At 38.9% G+C, this 24,951-nt stretch overlaps 1 protein-coding gene across 3 annotated transcripts in view; it reads right to left on the bottom strand.

Moving 5' to 3' along the window:
- Positions 1 to 510: 510 nt before the first annotated feature.
- The window catches only part of LOC310763971 (heparan sulfate glucosamine 3-O-sulfotransferase 1-like), an 83,569-nt gene continuing 59,128 nt past the window's right edge, over positions 511 to 24,951 (bottom strand). For 2 of the 3 annotated variants that reach the window (XM_083617069.1, XM_083617070.1), the window contains one exon: positions 511 to 3,567. In XM_083617069.1, coding sequence (XP_083473195.1) covers positions 2,512 to 3,441 — 930 coding nt within the window. In that variant the 5' untranslated portion in view covers positions 3,442 to 3,567 and the 3' untranslated portion in view covers positions 511 to 2,511. Of the gene's footprint in view, positions 3,568 to 24,021; positions 24,198 to 24,951 lie in introns of all 3 variants that reach the window. The other variant, XM_083617071.1, reaches the window with a different exon arrangement.

The raw sequence follows: 24,951 nt of genomic DNA on the forward strand, positions 1-24,951 counted from the left end.
GTGGAAGGAGATTGGGAAAAGCCACCTGTTTGCCTGGGGGAATGATGGCTATTTTCTGACTGTGTTTTTGCAGCCAGGTGATTTGAACCCCTGTATGCACATAGTCCTAAAGTCTGTTAGTTGCATAGCTCCTGTTCGCTATACCACGGAGGTCTATCCTAAGGAGTATTATGGTGTCTTTTAACTGTTGCATTCTGTTTTGCATATGTGGTGTGCAGGGTGATGGCCTGAGTTTGTTCTTCTGTCACCATGCATTCATTGATTGGTTCCTTCCATGCATACCTGCCAATGTTGCTGCATTATCACTTGTTTCAACTGGCATTGTTTGACTGGTTTGCCTAGCTGTTGGCAGTGCACAGGATCAATTGACATTATGTAGACATTATGTTTGGACTCATCTACACAGCTGCAAATAGAACGTTTTAAGTGTTGTAAAGAGCAATATACAAATGTGACACCAGATGGTGACAGTGGGCTATGCAAAATTCAATGTATTTTTCAAAATGTTAAAAAAAAGCATTTTCACAGTGTTTTTTTAATTGTGTGTAGATTCCATCTTGGTATAGCTGATGTAGTGAGTCTGTAGTGCCGAGCCTCCTTTCCATGTCTTTGTCCGGACTTCTCTCTCTCTCTTTCTCATCTTTCCAACTTCCTTTGGCACCTTGCATTACCCATTCTTGGCGATCTTATTCATGTTCATAGTTTTGACATATTTCGACAAGTTATTAAAAAACTCTTTTACCACTGGTGGTAACAATCATACTTCAAACATTTCTTTTTTTACTAAAACGTATCTTAAGATTTCTGTCTGATGCTCTGCCCAGAAGCTAGTCAACCACATTCATATTTGGATGACATAACAACGCATGTGTCTTAGTTAAAGCTATCACCAATTCCCTTGCAGCAATTGGCATTTATATGCACCTATCAAATCCACTAAAGTAACCAACTAAATTTTACTAGCCAGCTTCCTTTACATCTATTTGTGTCAGCCATTTAAAGAGAACCAACTTTTGTAAGGTTTTCTTGCTTGGGCCCTGTGGTGGGAGACGAAGCAAGTGAACATGTAAGTTGTTATTTACATTAGTCTGCTCCATCTGGAGTAGGGCTGCCATATTTCAAATAGTAAAAACCAGGACACCAAAAGAACAGAAATTCCCCCCAACGTCAATTTCGCCTTTGAAGTCCTGGTAATGACCAGGAAAATCTGGACATATGGCAGCCCTAATATGGAGCCATGCTTGCAGTTCTATAAATATAAAGTCCAGAGCATAATAATCTTCATTTTGGTGGATGGGTGGATATGAAAAGTAGCGTATTTAAAAAGAGAGACAACCATTACTTTATCAAGTAAAAATATATTATAAACAAACAAATTCTAATGCATTCATGTAGATGTATAGTTTTATAGATAAACCAGAAACCCATACTTGATATTTTGAATATTGTGTGTATAGTATACAATACCACATGAAATTACTTTGCACTCTGAGTACATCTTATGATTTGCAAATAGATATTACAAAAGTTACTCCACATTTTGGAGAGCAGGCAATTAAACTTTTTTTTTTTTTGCAATAAACTTTGTGCCAAATTAGTTATATAAACTATTGGAACAAATGGTTACAAAATACAAACAAGACCAATAATTGTGTATTGATGAAGGGTATTTTTTTTAATAAAAAAGTAAGTGGCTCATGATTTTTGTGATTAAATGGACACTTGTGTACTTCTTGATGTCTACTGTGTAAAATGGGATTATTTTAGAGCCCTCATTTGTTTGCATTGGAGATATGAAACGCTTAACACTTGTATGAACAGGTTAAACGGCTTTATACCCATGCACATGATGAATGTCTTACTTAATATAAAGACCCTACATAGAGGGAGCCATAACAGGGAGCAGCCTTGAGGCTCATTTAAGTGAGATATACTTTTTACAATCATTATTTCACAAAAAAGATTTTAAATTATATAATGGGACCACTTCAAGTCATCTTTTCTTCTAATATATAATTATTTCACTGTATGAAAAGTTATAGAAATCAATCCCACTGTCATGGAGCTAGATAGAAAAATAAAAGCAGTCAACAAAACCTGAAGGTTAGAATAATACCATTTCAGTTACACAACCCTTTTTTTTGTTATACATCGGTTAAGGAATGGTTTTCTGTCAAACTCCATTTGCTTATAACTTTGAATGAAGAGAGACAAATGAGTCATCTCGGCTATACAAGTGTAAATCTGAAATAACTCCATTGAAGTCAGTGGACTTGGACTGGTGCAATCAAGTTCATTATTGTAGTTAAAAGCCAACACTAAGCCTATTGCCCCCAAGTACACTAAAGAGTGTCCGCCATTAATGCAATGGACTTCTAGTGTTAAACCCCAGAGAAGAAAACTCTGCTCTTCATATCAAGTTGGATGCAACTCAGAGTTTATGAGAAGTGCTTGAAAATAAATTACTGCAGGACATTAGAAAACAAACAAACTGCCTCCCCCCACAAGTTACTAATGCCAGTCAAAGGAATGATTAATCATTCTGTAAAAATTTGCATTGTGCTCTCTGAAGTAGGAGTAAAGTTGCTCTAAAACAGTACTGTTGACAACAGGATGTGGCCGTCCTTTTGATTCATGTAAACATCTCTCTCTTCCATCACTCCTAATGCAATAGAACCCCTTGGTCTGGTTAAAATAAAAATTTGAAGACATAATTCTGGATGGCAGGTTCAGAAATCTTTCAACTTTTTGTAATTCAGGAAGAGGGTCCTTGATCAAGGTATTTCCATCTACTATGTGAATCTGATCCAAATGGAAATGTTTAAGCCACCTCTCCATGTGGATGTCATACAGACTTCTCTGGATAGCCTTGTATTTGGTATTAAGTGCTCCATTTTTAATAACAATGTCTTCAAAGAGCTGAACAGGCTTGTGGCTTTCCAGCCTGTTGTAATAGACTTGGGTATAATCAGAGATAACTCTCTCTGTGGGGTCTCTTAGAATAAGCAGCAGTTTAATGGAACTATTCATATCATGAATCCTTTCGGGAGCCTGTGGCGAGGTAAAATAGCCTGGTGTTTTCTCAATAGTTATTTGATTTTCATATGAAAACGGCATCAGGCCCCTGTACCAGTCAATTCCTTTCACGTAATTCTCATCCCAGTCGAAGAAGTGAACTTCAGTAGCCGCTACCACAATGTTTGGGTGAACATCCAACATTTCCAGTAAGGCCCTGGTCCCTCCTTTGCGAACTCCGATGATGATTGTGTGAGGTATTCGTCTGCTCGTTCCGGGAGGTCTCACTTGTGCTGAATAGTGTTCACTCTTATTGCTGAACAGCATCACTTGGGACTTCAGCGTCTCCATGAGAGCCCCGTTCTCAACTGGAGCGCCATGGGCATGAGTCAGCAGAAGGTATGCTGACACCAGTAGAAAGGCCATGTGGAGAAGAAGGAACTCTCAGTGCAAAATGCAGTTGTGCTGGTCTGATGAAACAATGAGCACGTGTCTCTGCAAGGAGGCAGCTGATGGAACCGGGGCCAAAGCAGCAACAAATTTCTCAAGCATCTGTGGGTCAGAAAGAACAGGACAGCAATCAGCATCTTGTTTACCTGAACTCTATAGCAAAAGACTTGACAGAAAAATACAACCCAACATACATACATATAGAAATAGTGAGGCTTGTGCGTTCACCTGCAAGTTTTGAAGGCAAGTGAGGCTTGGTCATTTTGTTCTAAATAGCACCACTTCACAGACCAGGGATGGGGAGACCTTCTCAGCCCGTGCCACATTCCCTTCTAGGCAGCTTTCTGAGGGCCTAAAGTCAGGCTACAGCAATAAATGTAAATTTTTACCATTCTACAGTAAGCTAGTTTCTATACACACTCACAAACCACTTTCTTGGCTACACTGAAACAAGCAAGAGGTGTTATTAATGTTTAAGGGCACAGGTCAGTTGGGCAAAAGTATTTGGGGTGTGAAACAGGGTTTGTGTGGCCTAGAGAGTGAGTTCTGAGGCCAGATAGAGAGAACCTGAGGGCCAAGTTTGGTCCCTGGGCCCTGAGCAGCTGACAGAATGAAAAAAGGCAAAATAAAATTATTCATTTATTGGGAAATCAAGAACCCTGTAAACAGGTTGAAGTGGGGCTGTTCAGCAAGTCTTACTTAGTCTTCCTCCCCAAAAAACTTCCTCCCAAAAAAGAGACCAGAGTAATTATTTTCTTCCTTTTGGATGGGAGACCTCCATATCATATCACAAACAGCTTTCAATCATCTCCAAAATATTAAAATTCATTTGCTCTGTGGAATGAGGGAGGCTGCCGTTTAAGAAACAAGCTCAAGCTCCCTTGGATGTGTTGAACTAGTTGTGCAGTCCCCATCCAGAGTTTGTAATTACAAAGTTTATCATCCAGTTTGATGTTCAGCAACTGAGTCCTTTCATATATTCACGTGTTTCCTACTAAATATGTTCAACATATGAAAGTTATAGACATATTTGTTTTGTGTTCTATTGTTTTGTACAGTTCATCCGTTCACCAATTCTTTGTTCCCTACTATGCTAGAAATCCCTGGGGAATTGTTTCCACGCCTTATTGAAATTTAGACTTGCAGTGTATGAACAAAGTTATGAGCACCTTGAACTGTCAAGACAATACTCTTTAGGAGAGTCGGCTGTATTCTATTGTTCATTTCTCCTATTATTTTCAACCTCTATGATCATTAGAGTTAACATTGCAATAGAAGTTCAATGGATGTAGGCCCCCAGGAGGATATAACTGTCTTTGGCATTGCAAGTTGGTAGTTTTTAGAAGTTTCTCCATGTGGTAGGTCACAGGCTCAGAGAATAAGACCCACACAAAATGTCAACACAAAGAATCCCTCATCTGTTATTTTGGGAAGGTTACATTTTCAATTTCAGCAGGTCAGGTTGAGACTGTAGCTCTGTTGAAGGTGTGAAGCAAATGATAAAATAGCAATAGGTAAAAGCTAACTTGGTTCCAACTAGCTGAACAATAGTCCAAAGATAATGCCAGCTGTCAAGCAGTGAATCTTTTGTCTGTGCAGCTTGAAAATTTGTATATTTATGCAAAATGAAAGGCACTTCTTTGAAATGGAAATAAATGCCATGTTCTAAAAAAATAATGACAATTTTCCAAAGGAAGATGGAAATGCCATTGAAAACAATGTTCAATCATTGACTTTAAGTGTAAACAAGATCTGGTTTCATATTGATTCACAATGTCCTAATTAAGTCTATGGAAAGGCAAATCATTACACATGGGAAAACAGTTCCCTTTCAATATCTAGCACTATGGAAATAAAATGATTCTTAGTCAGACTAAGCAAGTATTCTTGCTGTAATAAGGAATATTTTACTTCCACTCCACAGGCTGTAACACACATTTTAGAAACTCAAATTATTATTTACTGAACATCATCATGAATGTTAACACAAATGTTTACTCACAATCATATGGGTACTGATACAAAATATTGACTGCAAGTATCATCTGTAAACACACTGTGCTTGAGAACAGCTTTGCGTCTTATCTGAAATTCCTCTCTCTCTCACACACACACACACACCTTACAGTACTGAGCGCACACACAGCTATGATATGCCTTTCATCAGTTTTGGCTGGTGGCCCAGAAGTGGCATAGCGTGAGTTGCCAGTGCCCAGGACAAGACACAAAAGGGGGCGGCATCACCATGGGAAAGGGGGCTAGCACATCGCAGTGGATCCTCCTCCCTCAATTTTTAGCACAACCTCTGAGATGCGGGCTCTCCCAGGTGGTGCTGGACACAGACTCCAACTTCCCAACTGGAGCCCCTCCATCGCTGTGGCTCACCCTGCACCAGCCATTTCAGCTCTCTATAGGATATTCACAGGAAGCTTCGCCAGTGCAGCCTAAGAGCTGGTGCACTGTCAGTCAAGGTTCACACAGCTGACACTCTGGCAGCATCCCAACATCCCTGCAACTGCCTGCTCCCATACAGAGGCCTGGACTGGGGGCTCTGTGATGCCACAGGGGCCCTGTTTGCCTTTGAACCAAAGTGGGAGCATGAGAGAGCCAAGGGGGCCAACTGGCACAGAAGCAATCCAGGGTGCATGGCAGTGGTGGCAGCCATAGCATGTGAGAAGCATGTGGTGCATGTGCCTCTGAGCAAAGGATGCGGAACTAAGGTGCTGAAAGGAATGGGCAGTGAGATAACTGGCTGCCTGAGAGACGCTCATACTGTGTTGCTGGAAAAGGATACATCTCCCTCCCAGTTTTGCAGCACCTTTGGGACCGCTGCAGTGCAGTGCTGTAGCTTGGGTTAAGCCCCTAATAATTTTTGTGCCTGAAGCAGCTGCCTCTGCTCCCCCTCTCACACGAACACCAATGGGCCCAGCTGCACCCCTATCTGGACAGGAATAATAATAATAATAATTTTATTATTTATACCCTATTCATCTTGCTGGGTTTCCCCAGCTAATCTGGGCAGCTCCTTGCAGAATAATAAAAACACAATAAAACATCAAATATTAAAAACTTCCCTAAACAGGGCTGCATTCAGATGTCTTCTAGAAGTCAAATAGTTGTTTGTTTCTTTGACATCTGAAGGGAGGGTGTTCCACAGGGACGGCGCCACTACTGAGAGGGCCCTCTGCCTGGTTCCCTGTAACTTCGCTTCTCGCATTGAGGGAACTAGCAGAAGACCCCTGGAGAAGGACCTCAGTGTCCGGCCTGAGCGATGGGAGTGCAGATGCTCCTTCAGGTATTCTGAGCTGATGCCATTTAGGGCTTTAAAGGTCAGCACCAACACTTTGAATTGTGCTCAGAAAAGCACTGGGAGTCATATAGTGGTGTTTTACTATTCAATATTTTATACATGTTTTTATCATTTTTAGTTGTTTTTAATTTTTCTGCACTATTGCTTTTTGTTGCTGGTTTTATTTTGATGTTCTTTTATTGTAATTAAACACACACACATACTGTTTATATGGTATTTTATGTCCATGCTTTATTTTTATACTTCCAGATTTTCACTTCTATCTGCATTGTCCAGATAACATTTTCTTAAAGAGCAGTAAAAAGGTAAAAGAGCAGTACAGTAATGCAAATAAATAAAGGATTACTTTATTTATAGCCTGCCTTTCTTCCATAATGAAATTTAAGGCAGAATGCTCTGACCAGACCCAGACCAACAAGATGGTCCTCAGACCATGACCCACTTGCAATTTCTTTGTAAATGAAAACTGTGATTCCCAGTATGATTTGTGCTTCCATAGGCTAACCATGGAAGTATGAAATACATTCAGTCCTTGGACTCAGCTATACAGCAACAAATAAAACATTTTAAATGTTTTGTAAGGTGCAGTATACAAATGTGACAATAGACGGTGACAGTGAGCTATGCCAAATTCAGTGTATTTTTCAAACTTTTTTTTTTAAAAAAAAGTATTTTCACAGCAGTTTTTATATGTGTGTAGATTCCACCCTTGTCACAGACAGCTCTAGGAAGTTTGCAGATTCATTTATTATTCTATATGGTAAAAGTTGCTGCTGAAATAAAACATTACGTAGGAATATATTATGAGGGATAATCTGATTCGGAATGCATTATAGAGCTGAAGACTAAATGGATCAAAACTGCCTGTGGGAGCAATTCCATTGAAACAACCATTCCAGATTCAGCCTAAGAGAATTGATTGATTTTGATGAAGCTCAGAGATGTTAGGTCCTGTGGTTATGTTATAATTGATATGTGACTATAAAGACGGTTTAAACTAGATTTAGATTACAATCCTATTACTTAGGAGTAAGTCCCATTGAACTCAATGGGGCTTACTTCTGAGTAGACATGTGTAGGACTGTGCTGTTAGAGCAGCTAATTGAAATGTGTTATCTAAATAATATCTGTATTTTATCATCTTGGTGGAATTAAATGCACAGTTTCAGAAGGCAATATGAATGAGTTTGTGTAATAAAAACAATGGATTTGAAATTGCAACACTGCACATTCTCCCTATCTCACAGTACATTTGCAATAGCTCCATGGTGCATAATTAAAAAATTAGTTCTGTCTCTCCCACCCCCCAGCTCCCTAGTACAGCATCAGAATTATGGCACCTTATTACATGTTATGTTTTTCTATTATTTGGTAATGTTGTTGCTTAGATACAAAATGATATTGTGTACATTAGGCAAAAAGAAAAAGTAACACATATTAAGAAACCAAGGCTCATGAATGAAAGATGGCAAGATATTTTGAACTGCAGGAAATTTTAATCACAATGTTTGTAAGAATGAGGCCTAACAAATGATCTTAACTACATAGACAACAGAAGCTGAATCAATTTAAATTTGCATTGTGGAACCCTTTAGTTTGGTAGATCTCATAGTTTAGATTTTGCTGCATTGAAGTTTGTGGGCCTCTAATAAGTGTTTATATGCTGACGCTTTTTTTTTTATTGCTGTGCCAAACCCTATTTCCTTGCAATGGTCTCATGAGGTAAATGAATATTCACATAGAAGGCCAAACAAAACTGAGCACAGAAAACACTGGCTAAGATCACTAGAACTTACTTTGCTTTCATAAATAAATGCCGAATGTTATCTGCCTTTTGCACAAGGGTGCAATAGGCAGCCATTGCTGTTTGAAAATATTCAAATATCCATTCCACCATTCAATGTAAGTTTTTTGTTCTAGCCATGTTCATGACAAACCCACAGCAACAGTATGAATAAAATACAGATCATACATCCATAATATGAACCAACATCCCCAATGGAAGAACAACCATGATGTAAGAGAAATGTTACCAGAGACACCAACAAACCCAAATCCAGCTTAATTTCAGATTAAACCTCTGAATCAGCACAACAATTTATAGCAATTTTATTTAATTTCTTATTTTCTGATTCTCACCCCCCTTTTTTGCAGCCAGTGCATAGAGGATCACTCTGTGTTTTATGAAACTATTATTGTCACTCAAAAGAAATTGAGCTATTTCTACTGGACTGTCCCTGGTTGCTTGTGTGAACACAGATTTCAGAAAATGATCTCTTCAGTCTGTATATAAAGAGCAGGCTACTGCCAGTCTGTAAAGACAATATTGAGCTAGATGGACCAATAACTTGACTCAGTATAATGGATTTCCCAATGTTCTAGAATAACCCCTATTTAGATGGGTCTGCACTGAGCATGACTAACACTGACTATACCCATGTAGTTAGTATGGCTAACATTAGCTAATGCTGATAGAAAAGTTACATCAAAGTGTGTCTTCAGGAATGTACCAATATATTACCCCATAAACATAAAACATAATTCATTTGTTTTGGCATAATTCATTTAAATATATTTGTTCTCAGCACACATGTTAATCTATGTGTTATAATCTGCTCTAAGGCAAAGACGCACTGCCGGTGAGTTTTCAGTCTGGAAACCAGAATTGTATTCTGATAAATTCACTGAACCTTGAAGCTGCAATAGCTACTAAGTGCTTAAAACACTTTCTTCAAATCTTACCAAGGCCTGTTGTTGTTTAGCATCTTTATAAATGCTCATCAAATTTGCAGATGACACCAAACTAGGAGGGGTAGCTAATGCTGTAGAAGACAGAATCAGGATTCAATATGATCTTAACAGATTGGAAAACTCAACTCAAACTAAGAAAATGAATTTCAGTAGGGACAAATGTCAACCTAGGGCAACTAAGATGATCAAGGGTCTGTTAACTCAGCCTTATGAGGAACTGTTGAGGTAGTTGGGTATGTTTAGCCTGCGAAAGAGGCTAAACTGAGAGGAATTATGCTAGCCATCTTCAAATATCTAAAGGGCTGTGACATGGAAGATGGAGCAAGCTTGCTTTCTCCTGCTCTGGAGGGTACGACTCGAACCAATGGCTTCAAGTTACAAGAAGGGAAATTCTGACAAAACATCAAGAAGAATTTCCTGACAGTTCAGCAGTGGAACAGACTTCCTTGGGAGTTTGTGGACTCTTCTTCATTGGAGGTTTTTAAGCAGAGGTTGGATGGCCATCTGTCATGGATGCTTTAGTTGAGATTTCTGTTTGACTCGGGGTTGGGCTAGATGACCCTTGGAGTCCCTTCCAACGCTACAATTCTGTGATTCTATGATCAGAACTACAAACATGCTATGGGAGTCCCTTTGGCTTCCTCAATAAAGTATTTGAAGGGCCTGCCTCCCAAAGGTAATTCAAATGGTGTGCCTGTATCACATCACGTGATTATGTGGGGTGGGGCTTATATGTGCTCCCCAATTATTTTATTCAAGTTGGCATCCCTGACTGGATATATGGCAAATTGATACTTTACAGGCTTTTCAGACGGCCCAGAAAACTCCCTCTACTCCCAACTGGCCTTCCAAGCATGTTTATTAGGTGGGAGATGGTCCGGTTGAATTGTGTTCTTTCTGGCTATGTTAATGCATTTTTAAGTGGAGCAATGCCACATTATCATTTTAAAATAGTTTTATTTTTTTCTTCTGCCCCCCCCCCCATTTTGTAACCCAGTTTGGATAGGTTCCTGCTCAGAAAAGAGGTACAATGATAACAATAATAATAATTATATGATAATAATAAGGCGTGTTTGCGTACATACACATCTGCTGCTCAAAGAAAAAAGTTCAGATACCCCATGTGCATGGCTCTTTGGAACATTGCTAAGGTCTCTTAATGTACATTTCAATTCCTTATTTTATTTTATTTTTTAAAGGCTTTCCCCTTTTATTTAGACATTGCCAGAGAGCATTACAGATACAATAAAGGATAGTGAAGTGGTAAACTCAAGCACCCAAAGTCTGCAGTGAAGCTACATGGTTGGTACTTGTGTTAATGAGGCATCATTTCCATTAAAAGCTCAAGAGTCAGGAACCTTGAGGAATAAAGGGAAGGGAAAAAAGCCAACAACTTGGTGGCTAAAGATATGAGTTGCAAAGCAATTGCAATTGGCTCCAGGCTTCCTTCTTACCAGGTACACAGACTAGAATAGATTAAAAAGTAATGCTATGGAAGGCATAAACTATAAGTACATTAAATGGTTAGCAGGTGATGTTTTTAGATAGGCATTTTAGAAAGATTTATTTTCCCCAAGGCTAGAATTATTCCCCCCCTCCCTATTCCTGATAACTTTAGGTGTAAAATTCCCTGATGAAAAAGTATAGCTTTGAGGAAATTATCTTCATTTTCTCTGCCACCTTGTCACAAAATAAATGCATGTATACGCCCACAGAGTTGTGTATCAAATTCAAAAGACCAAGTGTGATGGTTGTACATCAATCATTCTTTCAATATTGATTTGTGGTTTCCAAGCAATCAACAAAGAACAAATGATAATTGAAGCCATTTGAAAGGGAACTTTCCCCTGTACAGGTCACATTCTAGAAAAGCTAAATTGGTTTAATGAGATTCAGTCCTATAAACGACGCCAGTTACAAAATATGTCATATATTATTGCAATAAAGGCTATATATGGCAGCTGTAAATTATACAGATCTACAACAGGTTCTGTAACTGAAGGGATTTGGTGAAAGATAAAGAGACACACTATTTCCCCCCTGTTTCAACTTAAAAAAAAAAATATTTAAGATGAAGTAGGAGTCTTTAAAACCCTACTGTACTTCAAGGGAAGAAAGACCAGCAAGATTTGCATGGCTTTTCCTACACGGCCTGATCCAGATCTTCATACTATGTTGGCCCAACCAATTGGAATGTGAGTGTTGGGAGTTGTCCTGGTTCACCCAGTGACTAATGGGCTTTTCTAGCAAAAGGAAGGTATAGCCAGGAAAGCTGCTGCCAGGAGACTCAGGTGCTCTGCTGCTAATTCTCACATTCTGCTAATGCAGTTTCCCATATTTAAGCAGGCTGAAGCTGTCTTTCCTGCAATAAAAGTGCTGGGTTCTTTAAGGGTTTCACAGACTGGGCTGTTAGACAATTCAACAGATTCTTGAAAGGGTGGTCCTCAAGTCCTCAGAAATAAAAAAAAACCTTCAACTCTGGCAGATACTGCTGAGCATTCTGCACTTAAAAGATAGAAATCCTGTCATCTGTGAAATGATTATGAATCATTTTCCATTAGCAAAGGGAGCAGGGAAATGTCAAGAGAGAGAAAAAAAGCCAAAGAGCCAATAATTTAACAAGTACTTAAATCCATGTTGATGCCATCTATTCTTGGTCTTTTTGGCCAAGCACATTGCATATTTTCAGTACTGAATGCAAGAAATGAACAGATGGTTAAATAGATAAAATAATAAAACATCTTGCTAATATCGCTATATTAATACATTCGGCTTTTTCTCACAGTAAGGGCTAGCACCTTAGCACATCAAGCAAACATGGAACAGCTCATTTCAGGCATATGAAAAAGGAAGAAAACTGTGTTGCTCCGTAAGGAAAAACAACAACTTCCAAATCTGCAGTTGGGCAATACCTTTATCAGGAGAAGTATGTGGCAATCTTTCAAGTTCTTCAATTCAGGTTGCAGATCCCAGAGGGGGTGCCATTTTTCTGCCTCCTGGGTGACATCTATGGTGTAATTAACTGTGACCTCCAATTCACAGGTGTATATGTGATGGGAAAGTTATTTCAACTATTACCTAACACTAGCACAGCGCACAATACCCATTGTATAAGTAGAGTACCAATATAAGGTAGAGAAATCACATGTATTCCTACCTAATTTGGAATGGTGAGGATAGTACACTGCACAGATTCATTTTTGCCTGACCCTCCCGCAATTCTTTATTAATGTTTTCCTATCACATTTACAAAGGAATCAAATATATTGCCTGCACTATGGCTTACATTTGTTTACAGACAGTCCAGTTCTGCCAAGATGAGCTGTGGCTTGCATACTGCCTTTAGATAAGGCTCTCCTCCTCAAAATGAAATTTTATTTGACTGGCCTTAGTGCTCTGGTACTTTCCTTCTCAACATGTTTCCTAAGTTTGAGATTTCTTTGAGCATAAAAGGTTGGACTAGCATAATACTCTTGTCTTGACCCATCTTTAGTACAAGGCAATTGATGGATGCCTCACTTCTTTCTCTAATCAGATCCATGGACTATTGGCAAACCTTTACATTTGTGCTCCATGGAATTGCTGTAGAATAACATTTGGCTCCTAAACTAGACTTGATGCCTCCACAGAGGCTTTTCTGATTGGATTTTTCTCTGAACAGAGCTCTTGCCTATCAGTCAACTGTCAGCTTTAACTGACTAAGATTAAGTAGTTGCTGATATGTACCACAGAGAGTGCAAGGAAATGGACAAGAGAATATACAGGACTTTATTTCAGAAGTCTGAAATCAATATTTCTAAAACTGTGTTGCATCCCTAAAATCTTTCGACTGCATGAAACAAGAAGGGTTAATGAAAGTACTGAGCAAAAAACAAAAAAACCACACACCAAAAACCTCAGGATCTTAGTGTACTTTTAAGTACTTTGTGCTAAAATGCATAATGAATCTTAAATATAATTAGGCCTTTTGGTTGTTGTTGTTTTTTAAAAAGAAAAGTCTATATTCCAATCACAGTATAAGAACATATTTATGCCAAGTGTCTGATGTACTGAAAATAAAAAAGTATCACATTGAATAAACAGTTTTCAGTATATCTTTAATAGTAATTTTAGAAAACTCTAGGTCTTTCTAGCTTGAAGGCTGGCAGGCATGTCCAATATGGAAGTATTTGCACTGAGCATATTTAGCCCTCAAATCAACAGTTGCCAGGGGGGGAGCACCAACATCAAGATTCAGTTCAGATACCGATATTGCACTTTGGGAAGCAGCTCGTATCATCCTGAGGTGCTTCATAGTCTTCCTGGTTTGACTCAGGGTCCGGATCCCACTCTGCCTCAGGAAGAACCAACTTTTACCATCTCTATTGTTGAAGCCTCTTTTGCAGGATAGGAAAACTACTGAGAAATTTCAACACACCACTTGCGCTAACCGCAAGTTTGATTCATGTGCTGTAGTTGTACAGTCTTGGGTTCCTGTTTATGTACTTCCTCTCAACTGTCTTCCTTTGTACTTTCACAAGCCTCTGCTATGCCTGCACCAGCTGAAACATTTACTGCACCGAGATCATTATGTGATTTATTCTATGCCAAACTTTTTCAATTCAACAGTCCCTTTTACCTGGGGCTTTTGTCCTATGGCTACTATCTATAGTATATTCGTGACATATTAAACCATTAGTTTCCTGCAAGCTGTTTCCTGTAACACAAGCAGACGGCATGCCTTCAGATCCACTGCCAATTCAAAGCAATGCTAGAATATACTCTGCCTCTTGCTTCCACTACTGTTCATGCCAGCTTCAGAAAGAAGCTGAGTATTGCTCCTCTTGCCTACATCAGTGTTTGAGTTTGAGAGAATTCAGAACAGGCAGTGCTGTTGATGCTAATACTTCTGCTACTGCCATTACCAGACCCACCAGTCATTTGTCTAAACCTATCAGTAGGGTTTGGGGATAGGGCACCCCATGACTTGCCAGGTGCATGTGCCTCTCATGAATAAGAGTGGTGTGTGTGTGTGTGTGTGTGTGTGTGTGTGTGTGTGTTGCTTAAAAGGGGCTGAAATTAACCAGTTCACTCTGGCAGAGTCAGAGAAAGGCACACACACAACTGGGGGCTGGGCCTGAGTGCACGAGAGAAACAAGCGGAGTGAAAAATAAGATAAAATAGCTCAGTTTAACTGAAAAAGATTCACATGCGAAGTCCCAGATCTAGAGTGGGGCAAGGATAAAAACTCTACTAAAAAGGAAAATACAGGAAGAACAAACTGAACATCACACATGAATAGCGGCCCTAAAACTGAAAGTAGGAGAAAAGAGGAATAAGACTGCACACTAATAAAAAAAATTGTGCAGAAGTACTGGAACAGAAAGAAAAAAACAGAATGAAAATAAAGGTGGTAGATGTAATGCGTTATTTCTGGTAAACTGAAAATGATTCAGAAGTATAGTCAGTAGGAAGAGGGATACAACCTAATCCTGCTCAAGAGAGAAAACTTGCTAAAGAACAATGAGCATTTGAGACAAATACATATATGTTTCTCTCAACTTCTCTCCCATGAAGCATTGTGATTGGAGAGCCCTGTTAAATTCTAAACCTCTCAGTCAAAATGGCCTACCCCTCCTTCCCTCTCTGCCCACACTTTCCCACTCAATCAAGGGCATTTCTTGTAAACTTGGTTTCCTTTGTCACAAAAAAATTATAGTGATGGGTAGGTGGGTGGGTTGCAACCAAGTCATCAGAATAGAACAAAGCTTTTGGGATTCCCCATTTCAACTTATGGGACCTTGTAGAAACCCTGTCTCACCTGGGACAAGCCCTGAAACGCTATGGGGCACCCTGGTTCAGAAGCCACAAGCACTCTAGAACAGAGGCAGATGAACTTCAAGCTTGAGAGATCTATTTTGCTAGACCCCAAGATCCACCAGCTGGAGACAAAATAGTGGCTTAGGACAAGGGACAGACAGCCACTTAGAATTAAGGAAGAGGGCATCTGAGTGAATCTTATCACAGGATTTCGTTTTGGTACTGAGGTCACAATCCTTTCAGTCAAAATGCATTCTTGATCCTGCCCCTCACCACACCCCAAAAACCCCAAGCCATGTGTTCCAGCAACTTAATTTGGAAAAAGGTTATTTACCTACATTTTTAAAAAACTGAGAATCAGAAATCCTTGGTGCTCTTCTGCATATCATCCAAAGATCAACTATATTGGTGTTCTGCCCACTTCAGATTTATATTGTAATTAAGGGCTTGCATATAACAATGACACCTGTATTATGTACAGGAGTTTTCTCTCACTTTACAACACTGTCAGCTGAACTACTTTCAGTGCTGAATTTCTGTTCAATCTGAATTAATATGGTGGAATTTTAAAACTATTCAGAAATTGAGTTTATAAAATGTTAAGAAAGGCCTCCAGCTGCATGAAATCCATGGGGTGCAATATAATTAGAGCTTGGAAAAGTTTTAGCTGTGACAAATAATTCTGCTGACACTGATACATCTTAACATTGAGGTAGGAGAATCTGGAGTGAAATTGGGAGCTGGACAAAGCAGCAGTAATACTTTAGTAACTTTCTACACCTGTGTAGTTGCTTTTCTTGTTGCTAAAATCATATCGGTAGAAAGCAACCTAAGAATCAATACATTCCAGTAACATTTTACTACAATGTTTCTGCAGATTAGCAATGGACTACATTAGGATTGTTGATGTTCAAACTCTTAGATTTTAACTAAAGTTTTGGGGAAAGGGAAGAAAAGCACTCTTGTAGACATGCTGAGTTGCAATCCCACTCTGTTACAATAATGCAAGTAGGATTGCACCCTGATCTCAAGAACCAATAGGAAGAAATCCACATTCATCATATTTAAAATAGCGAACATTACTTTGAATGTGCCTAGAAACTTAATGGCATGTATCCACTTAAGGAATGCTTCTATAAATGGATGTAGTAAATAAATAGTTACAAGAAGTATAATTTGATGTAGTTATCAGTAGAAAGGAGCAGCACTGATAACCACATGTAAATCAAATATGTACTATCATGGGAGAAACATATATGCGATTGTACTTAAACATTCTGGACCTGAGACAATTCCTTTCTCTCCTCTACCCATAGTGTCTCATTGTTCCCCTTTCAGTACTTTTCTGTCTCCTTCCCTGCCTGCATCTGGTCCCTGAGATCCATTGCCATACTTTTTTTTGGTCTTTTTTCTTAATGCACCATTTATTTATTTATGTTTGGAAGGAAGATGTCTTGTACCAACTCAGACAAAGGTCCATCTAGCTAACTATTGTCTACACTGTAGGACTGCCCTCCTGTGGAGAACTATTTATCTACAGTGACTTGCCATGCAGAAAAGGCTCCTTTCACCCTGCGACTACAAACCAACATTTTGGGTTATGTGTTTTAGGACTTCTAGGATGCAAAGGGCTTTACAATTTTTTAAATCTCAATTCATCCTCACAAATGGGCATTTAAAAGGGTACAAGTCTCCATTATGGAAGGGCCTTAGTTTTTCATTGACACTATATAAAAAGGATAGCTGAAAGTTTATCTGCCATGCCTCTCCTATGAAGCAAGTCATGAAAAATAGGAATTTTCTGCCTGATTGCCTAGAAAGTCTTCAATGTGACATTTCAGTTAAGGAGACAGATTAGTGCTCCTAAAAACTATGGACACAGAAATGTCACAACAGTCATTATCCATTTGTATGTAACTATTCTATTTGTATTTAGACATTTGATCTCCTTGAAGATCCATGGGCCAGTGGTCTCTTTTTGGAGTCAGATGACCTTAGTGTAGTTTGGAACAAAGGCAGGTATGTCCTGAGACATTTATACTTTTAAACAAAGTGTAGATCTGGTTCTGTAGAACATTTGACTAATGATTTCAAGTGTTGTGAATTTGGAATCATATATGTCATATCAATAGTCCTAAGTATCCGATTGTCCATTTTAAAAAGTTTAAGTTACATTTTTATCACAATCATGGTTGTGGTGGCACTTTAGGGCAGAGCAGTACTTTACTTCAGCAAACACAACAAGAAGAAGAACAAATGGGCTGAAATTTGAAGTTTGCTCCAATTGGCAGTGGCCCTGTGACAATTTAGCCAGTTGTAATTGGAGATGCCAGGGACCGAAACTGGGACATTTGGTATGCAGAACATGCACACTACCACTGAGCTACAGCTCTTCCTTTTCTCCTGCATTCTTTCCTCCCCATCCATTTTACTCCCAGTTTCCCCTAGTTAGGCTCCCACAGTTGGCAATTGGTCTTGGACGGAGGTGAAGGAAAGCCACTCCCACTTTTGTCCTTCCTTCCTGAAAATGTTCCCATGCCTTCCTGTTATTCTAGAAACACTGCACTGGGAACCTAGTTTTCATGAGGTAACATGTCTAGCACTTGGAACTAACTTCTTTAGTCTTCGAATTCACATTTTTGCCCTGGCTATAATATGGTTAGATCATAATTTGGGGAATTAAAGACCCTTGACACCTGAGGTAAATATTTTAGGGCTCACTCAAATTCTTTCATCTGTGACATGTTTTAACTGATTTCATTTTTGTTTGTTTTTTAAATTGTTGTAACCCACCCAGGGACCTCTTAGTGAGAAATGGGTAACAGTATTAATAAAAAATAAATGTGAACTGCTCATTTACTACATTGAAGTATGAAACCAACAATTCACGACAATTGCCAAACCTTCAAATGGCAATTCCAGGCTAGGAACTAATTTGTAAACACTAAAAAAGAACCTGTGTACATGCATGAAGAAATGTTTAAGATTATTTCATTTCAATTAATTAGGTTGGTTACACTGAAACTTTGTCATAAAATGCCTCTGATCTCATAATTTAGGCCAGCAAACAGGAAAACAACAAATCAATTAGAGTCATTTAATTTCTTTTCTTGTGTGCAACACGTCAGGAAAAGAACAATCTTGATTGTAATCCACCTCAACTAACATGCACTCAGGGTTTTTTTGTTTTGCTAAGGAAAGTGATACATGTGATATAAGACGATTTAATCTAGAAGCTGGAGGAAAGATGACAAGTGGATGAAAAGCAGCCAAGTCAAACAAAAGCACATGCCATAGATGCTCTAATACAAACTGACTACTGCCTTGCTGGAAAGAAAACACAGAAGTTAATGCTGATGCTGAAAGGCAACAGGCTGAGATCAGAAATACATTTTCATGAACAAAAATTACATGGCACCAGCTCAATCAGATACACAAGGAACATAATGCAGAGCAATGGTCTTACATTCTTCATGTGAACATAGGAAACGGAAGCAATAAAGATTAATTCAGAATGTGTTACTACTTGATGTACCCCTTCACAAAGTCTTTGACAAGCCATCTGGAGGACATAGGAGCTATTTTATCCTTGGATCATATTGACAAATTCCACCACACACACAAATACACAACCATGTAAACCAGGAATAGAGAAAACCTTTCAGCCTGAGGGATGCATACCTTTGTACAGCCTTTTAGGAGCTGTATCCCAGTGGTGGGCAGGGCCAGAGGAAAATGTGGGTAGAGCAAGGAATGTAAATTTTACCTCCATACATCAGAATAAATTTGCACATACAATCCTTCACCCAGGCAGGCAAGAGACATAATCAGGGTCCAATACAAGGGAGGGTTCATTGAGGGTGTGGCCTGGGGATAATGGGCGTGGCTGAGGAGGAGGTACAACTTTGGGAGAGTCTTGAGGATCAGACAGAGAGGGCTGATGTAAACGCTTGACATATAGGGATGCATACCGAAGGAGTTGGCATTAAATTCCATTATTGTAGCTGTACTGAAATAGCAGCTGGCATCCTTCATGCTAGCATCATTTTACAACTGTATGAACTAAAGCACGGTTTAATGATGATGAAGAGACAGAACATTTCTTTGCTTTTCAAGTTGTGTCACACAAACTGTTGCATTTTCAATGGTCTCTGTGTAGCTACCTGGCCATATGCACCAGTGCTTAAACAGGTAACAGTCTAACAGTAAAATAAACTTGGCACCCATGTACAACTGAGTAAACTGGAACAACCATACATTTATAAAAGAGAGCAAGTCAAAACGACTTAAAATCTCTACCTTGCCACAGGCAGCCCAATAGCAAAGAACACATAAATTGTAGGTGGCTGTGTTGGTCTATTAGGAACAAAAAAAAATCCAGAATATCCCCAGTAGCATGATACCTTTACTAGGACCAAGTAAAAACCACAAACTAGTGAGCTTTCAGGTTCTCCAGAACTCTTCTTCTGACATGAAGTTCAGTAAAATGATATGGGTGGGAGAAAAGAAAAGGCTAAGCATTGGCAGTGGACACACACAAAAATGCACCTAATTTGTCTTTTATTAATTCTTAACTTAGTGTACCACCTAAAATTAGTATCCAGCTTTGCTGATGCCATATTTCTTTTTTTCTGCCTTAGCAAAGGTCATAGCTTGTGGGTTCTGCTGAGTGCTGGAGACGGATCAAAGCACTTATTAGTGTTTATATTATCCTTCTCCCAGTATGTCTCAGTTTAGCACCTAGCAGGGTCTGATCTAATTAAGGCTGCAGTTTATGTGAACATTTGCCCGGGAGTAAGTCCCATTGAACTCAGTTAAGAACTATTTCTGAGCAGACTTGCATGGAACTGCACTGTTAAGTCTGCATAACACATCCTGTGCTCCATTATAAGATTTAAAATAATCTGCTGATTTAGGGGCTTCGACATCATGCCTAGCTCCCCAGCCACTGTTGTTTTGCTTAGCAGAAATCAATCACTTGTCTATTAGTTGGTGACATTTTAATTGGTCCTAGATTCTGTGTTTTTTGAATACTGTTAAGGGCACCAGTGAAGCAGTATGCAATATGAAAGATATACCCCAGAATTTCCCAGATATACCCCAGATGATTGAGCAGCCTTCCCAGGTTTCACATGACTACGCTTGCTTCAAAAGCTGCATCCCAGTATCATCCAAAACATTTCAAGGGAACCTGGGGTGTACATTTGGAATGATACATCCAAGCTGCTTGGGCCATGGCCTTGTCTTATCCCAATATAATTGAGTATGGCCTCACAGCACCACACCACACTGGTTGCTAATAAATAAATAAAAGTAAATTAGCCTTTCTTCCCATATAATGACAATCGCAAAAGGAAGGAAGATGCAAGAAAAGCTAAAGGCTTCAAGGGAGTTTAAATGCAAGAGCACATCTCTGTCTGAGCTTTGTTGTTTGTAGTCAAAGGTCTTTACAATATAAACAATAAAAAACAAACAATCCAATCCAAGAGCAAGTTAAAAACATATTGATTTTTAGAACTGCAAATTATCTAAATTTTAATACTGTAATATAATTTGGATTTTTTTTTTTAACCCACCTTGACAGTATACTGTTTTAGGTTTATAAAAGCGGATGAAATCTGGCTGTGACATCTGTCACTCCATAGATCTTTAGGGCTGATCTGCAAATGCTCGTGCTTGGCTCTCTTTGTTGATGACCACTGGCCTTTTCACTACTATATTTCATTTTATGAGATTAATGAAAAGTGTTGCAGTGAATGATAACTTAACTATTATCATGAAGTGCCCTTGTGGTCATTCAGAAGGTAACATGCTGTCCTTCAGTTAACAGGCCATACAGACACTTCTTTTAATCCAATGCCTTCAGAACTGATTTAGTGCTGATTGATTTACCATACTATTCCTTTCAACACTTATTTTCAGTATTCCTTTCTGGGCTAAAATTGCTTTTTTGTACCTCTTTATCTGAACATAAAAATGTAGGGATTAAAGGCTTAGTGGTCAGCTAAATATATAGTCAAATACTGTAGTTTCCATAGGTTCTTCATATCTTTCTTGGATCAAAAGACCAGGGTTGTAGCAATCATTAAACATTAAAAAGACAAATGTGAAAACTATTTTGGTAAAAACGTCTGTTTAGAAATCATCATTGATCATATTATCTGACTACCTCTTACGTTTTGAGTTTTTTATTCCCTTTGTGCTTATGATCGGCAAAACTTGCTATATATTTTGTAGCCTATCTCCCTCTCCAGTAATCATTCTTTTAAAATGATGCTATGTTGATTTTTGTCATTACCAACTCTCTTTTTCAGAATTATTTATAAAATGTGAAATCTCCATGCCTCAGAAACATACATACAGGGGACAATAAATCCAAATTTGAAATTGAACTGTAAGTTATACAGTAAACAGAAAGAGTTATTTCTGTTTATAACTCACTAAGAAAGCAATGAAATTGAAGAATGCAGGCTATCAGTTAATGATGGCAGCTCTTTCTGAATACAGAGTGTATATATATGGATATTTCCCAAAAATACATTTAAGAAGACAGAGCAGTTTCCTTCTCTCAAAACCTTAACTTTTGTATGTTGTGCTATTCTTTCTAATGCTGTATTATCATTGCAAGATACATTGTGGTGGTAGCATTTACATTTACTAAGTAAAACCAGTTTCATGGTTAGGTCCTGCTTGCTATTCAGAGTGTGTATGCGAAAGAGTAATTAAATTAAACAAATGCAAAACTGACTAAAGGATACATTGTCAACAATGATAATAAAAATAAAGAGGAGCTTCATAGGGGCTTGGAGTCTGCTACTGTAGCAGGTAATGTTCCAGGCATAGGAGCCAACTCCTAGAGGACAACAAAGTTCCTTCACCCCCCCAAAAAATATTTGAGGGGGCCGTCCCCCCTCATAGTTGATGGGCACTGCCATTCAAATTGTGTGTGTGTGTGTGCTGCATCTTGTGATCAATAAATTATGTGGGGTGGGGCTTACCTTCCCCCACCCCAATATTTTATTAAAGTTGGCACCCCTGGTTTCAGAGGCATCTGGTCTGTAGTTAATGGATGATTTTTAGTTTCTAAGGATGGGTACTGGTGATCATTTTTGTTCTTGCACCTCATTGCTGATGTGGTGAGAATAGGCCTTTTTTGTAGTAGTTTCCTGTCTATAGAATGCTCTCTTCAGTGAGGCCTGCCTGGCACCAACTTTGTCATCATTTGGGCATGGGCAAAGATCCTTTTGTTTTCTCATGCATTTGGGCAGCACCGATGATTTTTTTTACTTTCATGCCTATGTATTTGGATTTTTTTACTTTCACGCCTATGTATTTTTTAAAAAGTTATTACTGTATTTTATTTTATTTTGCAAATTATTCTTGTAAATTGCTTCAGGACATTTGTTGGGAGAAGCCATTTATTTACAAGTTCAATAAGCTATCTGCTGTCAAGAACTGCATCAACTGAAAATTCAGGAACCATGAGCTGTTTTAAGTGTAAGTACTCCCACTTTCCCCTGTCACATGCAAATGTGTGGGAGCCATAGGGCAACAGAAATCCAGCAGATTTATCTTGTTAAGGAAGCAGCAGGAAATATTGCCTAAGATCTCAGAAGGGCCAGGAATGCTAGAGAGGAATGACAAAGGAACCATCAGAGTATCCCCCTTGCTGAGATTTAATATGAACCTAGTATCAGGATTAGCTAATATGCAAAGCATAGTGGTTTGAAACTAAATAGTAAAGATGAACTAAAATGGGGAACAGTTTCTTGCAGAAAAGTTCAGCCCCTGTGCACCCTCTACCCTCCCCATCTTGGTGATCTTTTGAGGCCATCAAATGGGGCAAAAATGTTTGACTCCTCTATATAACTATGTCAAGAATGGCCCACTTTTTCCACATTGTAAAACTCAGGCAGCTGGAAGAGGATATAAAAGAAAGAGGAGTAGATGATCATACTAGCTCCTGTGAAGACCTGCTAATCCCTGGAATCAGTATGAAGCCCACAATAATATAAAAATACAACACATAACTTACTGGGGAAGTTCAAACCTAACTTTTCTAATCCTCCATGCTTTAAGGATCAGGAATGTGCCCCAATTATCTACCTTTTTGTTTAACGCTAGAATTGCAAATGAACTGATGGTTGAGCCATCCTTTCCAAAAGACGCTTTAAAAAATGCTTCACTCTGTCTTTAATTTCATTACCGTTTAACCTGCTTTAAAAGTTTCCAAAAATTCCTTTAGCACCCCTTTCTTTATCCCTCCTCTCAGTCCCATGCATGGTCAATAAGCAGCTGCGGATGTGTGAGAAAGCACATATTTAGCACAGAAAACACCCCAGCCTTTATGGGCTATTAGGAACTAAGACTAGGAAGAGAAACATAACCCTGAATCTAGGTAGCCAGAAATGTAAGTGCATGAATGAAAAGACCAATGCAGGTAATTAGCTGACTCATGACTCAGTCATACTCCACGGCACCTTTCCTTCAACATCCTCCCTTCACTCTTTGCAGACACACTTCTCCTATAAACATTTGATCAACAGCCAGTGTCTTCTGGTCATTGTTCCAGTAAAACCTCCATTGCATGTCCTCTTTCAAGCATCATCCCAACTGGCTACCCAGCCTGTCCTAGGAGCATAACCAACAAGGGAAACAAGAAGGGTTAGGGTAACACTGAGCTAATGAGGTCTCACCCTTGATCATGCTCCACCAGTGAATCTCTGGGCAAGACAGATTTGTACTCCTCAGTTAGTTGGGGTGTTGTCCTCCATCATAGTGGTAGTTCTGTCCTGCCTTAGTGGGTTTAAGCTGGGCAAAAGACCACACTGGAAGTTTTCTATGAAATCCCTGCAACCACGTATTTATTCTGCTGCATTGTAAAGAGAGACAAAGCACTCAAGTTTTCAGTGAACAATATTTATATCATCACAAAACTCAAGGCAATTTTGCTTTGAGTTTCTATTAAGATGACTTAATAATAAGACTGCTTCAGGAACCATAATTATAGGACTTTCAGAGGAATAATTATTCACATTACAGTTGCATATTATATAGCTGCTTATGGGTTTCAGAGCCAGTCTCTTTATGTGACTGAGTAGGCAGCAAGATCCATAAAGACTGTACTTAATCATTAATTACAATTCTCTGAATATTAGTTATGAGAAGACTATAGAAACGTTGATGCTATATTTAGGGGCCAAAGAAAGGAAACAAAGCAGCCTTTAGGGTGCATAAATTAGATCATGAACCGTATCATAAACCCAACAGTGTATCATATACGGAATGTTTATGTGTGGTAGAGCTCCCTACAGAGAAAAAGGTTGTGACCCAGAGCAGCAATTTGCATGAATGCAAGCAAAGTATTTTCCAATTCATAACTTTCTTTGTACTGTTCACTACCACAGACAAAGAGGTAAGAGAAGTCAGTTCTTAAACTAATATGCCTGTTTTGGCTGGATCAAGCATGAGCTTTCCAGAATGCTCTTCTGCAGTACTTTTCTTCTTCTTCAGGGGGTATGCAAAGGTATGCAGTGCTGGCCCTTTTGTTGTTGTTGTTAAAAAGTGTGGCACTTAACTTTAACAACTTCATGGTGAGTACTGGCACCTCTTTTTCTCTTCAGTTA

The sequence above is a fragment of the Podarcis filfolensis genome (genome assembly GCF_964270895.1).
Source record: "Podarcis filfolensis genome assembly, chromosome: 5".
NCBI classification, from domain to species: domain Eukaryota; kingdom Metazoa; phylum Chordata; class Lepidosauria; order Squamata; family Lacertidae; genus Podarcis; species Podarcis filfolensis.